At 54.5% G+C, this 5,339-nt stretch overlaps 1 protein-coding gene across 1 annotated transcript; it reads right to left on the reverse strand.

Moving 5' to 3' along the window:
* Window positions 1-96: 96 nt before the first annotated feature.
* Window positions 97-4,204, reverse strand: STOML2 (stomatin (EPB72)-like 2; the record flags this gene model as incomplete). Its single annotated transcript, XM_009868341.1, has 8 exons — window positions 4,054-4,204; window positions 3,619-3,718; window positions 2,958-3,016; window positions 2,598-2,699; window positions 1,630-1,764; window positions 877-1,021; window positions 473-552; window positions 97-229 (listed from the first exon to the last, which is right to left on the reverse strand). Coding segments are annotated over exons 1-8 (838 nt in total), but the record flags the coding sequence as incomplete, so codon positions are not given.
* Window positions 4,205-5,339: the final 1,135 nt, after the last annotated feature.

Below are 5,339 nucleotides of genomic sequence, written 5' to 3' on the forward strand. Positions count from 1 at the left end.
AGGACAAGAGAGCCACGGGGAAGAGAGGGCCATGCCCCGTCAGGCTGCCATCTCCACCTCCCCCGAGGCAGGAAACAAGAGGCCCTCCAACCTCACTGACCTGTGCAACCATGTTGGTGATGTCACCAGTGTTGGCGGGCAGCAGGACAGTGTTGGAGTCTTTGGCAAGCTTGGAGAAGGCGTTCACATACTGCTCTGCCACGGAGAGAGATGCAGCAGCATTGCCGTGCTGGGGTAGAGAGGGATAAGGTTCAGCTGCCAGTCATGTACCACAAGAGCTCCCTGGCGCCCCTGTCCCCAGTCTGCCCCAGCCGGTCATGGCCCCCAAGACAGCAAAACTCCTCGCTCGCAGCTGCTGAAGATACCAGGGAGCATCCACAAGAAAGCCAGGTGACATCTTGGCCCTGTGGCTTCACCTGCCCTCCCCGTGCAAACACCAAAGTGGTGATCGCCCCAAGGAGCCGCGACTCACCTGCTGTGCCAAAGCAGCTGCCAGGAGCTGAATGGCCTCCGCCTTGGCCCTGGCCTTGACCAGCATGGCGTTGGCTTCTCCTGCAACGAACGACAGTAGAACGTGCATCAGAACGGCCACGAAGCGCTTGCGGTGAGAATTAGGACAACTTCAAGGTGTACACCAAGCCAATTTCACGTGTCCGAAGCCTCCTCTTCCCCAGCAGCTGCCTGGCGATACTCCTGCCATGCACCTCCTGCCGCTCGCAGTGGGAGCTTGGCCCGAGGGCGCCAGCAGGAAAGGATCGTTGTGGCCAACGCCTGGCCCACAGACAGCGATGTGGTCTGCTCCCCAAGAATATCGCGACTTGGCACAGAGGGTTATGGATCCCCCAGGGCCCCACACATTCTAGCCCAGGGCGCTACCAGCAGCTTTGTTGATTTGTTCAGCCTTCTCAGCTTCCGATGCCAGGATCTGGGCCTGTTTCTGCCCCTCGGCCACGTTGATAGCCGACTCTCGCGTCCCCTCTGACTCCAGCACTGTCGCCCGCTTCCGTCGCTCTGCCTCCACCTGCAAACACAGGTCAGATGACAGCTCGGTACGGCCATGCCAGGATAATCTCATCCATGGGGCAAGCGCAGTGAAGACACGCTCCTACATCCTCCTTGGGCAAGCACAGCTCAGCAGAGGACGGGAACACAGCTACAGAACACGCGTGGTCCCCAGTGAGGGCTGGTTCTGCTCCTCACACAGCCCTCCGCAGCACTGTCCACACTGAAGCAGACGGCAGCTTTCCTCTCCTCCCCTTCAGCCCAGAGATCTGGCACCTGGCTTTTCTCAAGGGGGGAGACTTTCAGCTCTGGGACTTCCTTCCAACAGATCGCAGCAGAGTGTGTACCAGGCAGGGACCACCACCACCAAAACCAGAACAGGTATTATTCAATAGCTGTACTTTTGCTGTGTGTACCAGGCAGGGCTTGTGTGTACGAGGCAGGGACCACCACCACCAAAACCAGAACAGGTATTATTCAACAGCTGTACTTTGTCAGCCAAAGTGCTAATGAGCTCCCCTCGCTGCAGGAGGGGACAGTGCTGCCAGCCCTGGACAGATAAAAATGGTGCAGCACGGAAGGGGAGACTCCCCTCTTGTTCCAGATCACCTCATCAGAGAACCAAACCTGCATCTGCATGGATTCCTTCACACGTGGGGGTACGTGGATGTCCTTGATTTCGTAGCGCAGACATCGAATGCCCCAGCAGTCTGAAGCCTGGTTGATAGCATCCACAATGTTGGCGTTGAGGGACTCCCGCTCCTGGCAGGCACAAAAGAAATGGAAGAGAGCAAAGAAGAGGCACTTTGCACAAGAACAGGAGTCAGCTGCTAAAAGAGGCACCCCCCTCAAGGGTCAAGGTCAGCCAGAAAAACCCACTGGCAGGGTCAAAAGCCTCCCACATCTTTTGAAGGGGTCACTGTCTTCTAGGGAGGGCAGCATCCCAAACTGAAATTGTTGGGATACAAACATCTGGCATACACCTGGACACAAACACCATCCAGGAATGCAAACAGTTCCTGTTTCTGCCCAGCAAACACAGCACAAGGGTTATGGCCCCCCATGAACTGGGTCAGCCAGAACATTCATCACTGGGGCTGAGCAAAGAGTCACCGACTTAAGAGAAATGTGGCTGGACTGGCCGGGTCTGGGCACACGTCAGCCATCACCCTTTCCAACTAACCCAGGGCAGGGCAAAAAATAGCCCGTTGAAAAAAAAAACAACCTGAAACAAGACCCATCTCCAAGGATTCACTAATAGGTCAACTGAAACAGAAGACAGAAGCCCTCTAAGCAAAGGGCGTTCTGCTGCTAAGCACATCAGCCTGGCCACACAGACTGCCAGGTCTGGGCACACGTCAGCCATCACCCTTTCCAACTAACCCAGGGCAGGGCAAAAAATAGCCCGTTGAAAAAAAAAACAACCTGAAACAAGACCCATCTCCAAGGATTCACTAATAGGTCAACTGAAACAGAAGACAGAAGCCCTCTAAGCAAAGGGCGTTCTGCTGCTAAGCACATCAGCCTGGCCACACAGACTGCTCTGGGGCTCCGAGAGACGCCAGCAGCTCCCTGATCCACCTCCATCAGCTCACCCGGAAGACCCTGTCAAGTGACAGCTTGCCAAGTTCAGATCTCATGGTGGTCTGGGCCAGCTGAGTCACCGCATACTCAGGATCTTCCACCCCATAGCTGGCCTGGAGAACAGAAGCAAAGAAAATGCAAATGGCAGTGCCGAGAGGGACCTCGAACAAGGCAGGACAGGCAAACATAGCACTAAGAGAAACCTGCCACGGACATTCCCGCCAAAGAAAGTGAAGTCCAGAGCCTAGGGAGGCCCAAGGGGCTGCCAAGGCGGCTGACTGAGCAGTGCAGCACACGCAGACTGCACCAGGCACAGCCACAGAAGCTGCAAGTTTGACTTGGGCCAAGAATCATTGCAGAAGGGACGGTACCTTGTAGGGGTCCATAACCCGCAGGTAAAGCACACCATCGATCTGCAGGGTGACGTTATCTGCCGAGAGAGAACAATACACCCTGTTTACTGGAGCAGCAAGACGAAGTACAGCAATGCTCTCTCTTGCAATGGAATCTGCAGAGCTGGGCAGGGTCATCCTTTTCCTTCCTGGTGTCAACAGCATGGCATGGGAAGAGGGATTAGCTGAAATAGATCTCCTTATCTAAGGAGCTTTGTATAAAGGACGTGGATGTTCCCTAGAAAACACCACGTTTTTATGTTTTAATACACAAGAAGTCTCAGGTTTCTAGATAAAAAAATTCCCTACTATAGTTATCTTCATAACTAAAGATTTAAGCAGGAAGGCGGGGCAGTCCATTAGCCTGATCTGAAATCCTTTCTGCAGAAACACAGAGATTTGAGTTGGCAAAGGAAAACATCTGAAGAACAGATTCCTGCACAGGTGTGTTAAACCCACCATGAAAGGACAGGTGCAGCCCCAAAAGGGCAGAAAGGACTTTTTGGGGTGCCCCAGCTCAGAGTGCCAAGAGCATGGGCAAGACTGGACGCCAGGGACATCTCCACTCCTCCCACTCTGTCCCTTGCTCACCTCAGACGCAGCAGAAGGAAAGGGGCAGGACACAGAAGCTGCTCCTTACCTAGGGTGACCGCTGACTGCTCTGGGACATTAATGACAATTTCTTTGAGACTCTGTACGTAACGAATTCGATCCAGCAGAGGGATGAGGAAGTTCAAACCCTGGGAAAAGGTGTGAGATTAGATGGCTGAACCCTCCAGTATGGGGTTTTCGCCCCAGGGAGCTCAGCCAGATTAGAGTGAGCTGCACAAACAAAGCCCAAGTACGCTACACGCTGCAGATGCTGCAGACAGAGCAAGTGCGCTTCACACAATGCGAATTTAGGTGTCTCATTGCTTTTAATACCCCACTAAGGGAAATTAGTCTACAAGCAGTCAAAAGGATTGCAGTCTAGAAGAATAAGCACACCACCACCTGAATCCTTGTGCAAAGGACGCGCCTCGCTACAGCTTTAGGAACCTGCTGAATCCAGAAGGGGAGAAAAGCGGCTCCTTACAGGCTCAAGGATTCGGTGGAACTTGCCCATCCTCTCCACCACCCACGCCTCCTGCTGCGGCACAAAGAGCACCCCGATATTCATGGGCAGGCCGGAGTTCAAGCGGTGTGGTGCCGGGGCCGCCCATGCTGCACGCTTCAGCTGCTGGGAGCGCTGCGGAAAGGAAAATGAGCAGGATCGAGACTGGCTGCCAGCACCCTGGAGCCCAGCATCATCCCTTCTCTTCCATCTGGGATCACTGCTCATAGCCCCAGCACATCATGGCAGGAAAGAGCTCTGATGCCCGAGACGAGCCCATGCTGTAAGGGGACGTGGGCTGTCTCCTCGCGAGGGATGATACACGGGCCCCAGGGCCAGTGCAAGTGTCAGGGCTTTCTCTCAAAGCGTGTGAGGGCTTCCCACCATGCCGGAGCTTCCTCCATGTCTCTTGCTCCTTCACATCCCCACTTGGAGGGAGGATCAAAGCCTCCTTGACACCATGAGGAAAAGGAGGGTGTGCATGTGGGTCTCTTCTGCTCCAGTTAGCCCCTTGTAATCTGGTCAACACCCCTTCCCCCATGCATCCTGGGATGTATCAAGAGGAGTGTGGCCAGCAGGTCAACAGAGGTGATTCTCCCCCTTTAATCTGGTCTTGGGAGACCCCACCTCAAATACTGTGTCCAGTTCTGGTGTCCCCACCATGTGAGAGACATAAATCTGTTGGAACGAGTCCAGAGGAGGCCACAAAGATGATCCAGGGGCTGGAGCACCTCTGCTATGAGGCTGAAGGAGCTGGGATTGTTCAGTCTTGAAAAGAGAAGACTTTGGGGGGACCTAATAGCTGCCTTCCAATACCTGAAGGGAACCTACAGGAAGGCTGGGGAGGGACTTTTTACAAGAGTGTCCACTGATAGGACAAGGGGAAGTGGGTTTAAGTTGAAGGAAAATAGATTTAGATTAGATCTTAGGAAGAAATTCTTCAGTACAGGGGTGGCAAGACTTTGTAATAAATTGCCCAGAGACGTTGTGGCTGCCCCCTCCCTGGAGGTGTTCAAGGCCAGGCTGGACAGAGCCTTGAGCAGCCTGATCTAGTTGAGAGGCGTCCCTGCCCACGACAGGGAGGTTGGACTAAATGGTCTCTTGAGGTCCCTTCCACCCGAGGCCATTCTGTGATTCTCCCTCACCTCACTCACAGGCTATCCTCCTTCAGCAGCTCTGGCTGCCTCCCGGCCTCCTCCCGTCCACGGACCCGTTTCCTCCCAGCACTCCCTCACCTCCTTCCCCGCAGCTTTCCTCCCTACCCCCTC

Source organism: Apaloderma vittatum, unplaced genomic scaffold (genome assembly GCF_000703405.1).
Source record: "Apaloderma vittatum isolate BGI_N311 unplaced genomic scaffold, ASM70340v1 scaffold14824, whole genome shotgun sequence".
Lineage (NCBI taxonomy): Eukaryota > Metazoa > Chordata > Aves > Trogoniformes > Trogonidae > Apaloderma > Apaloderma vittatum.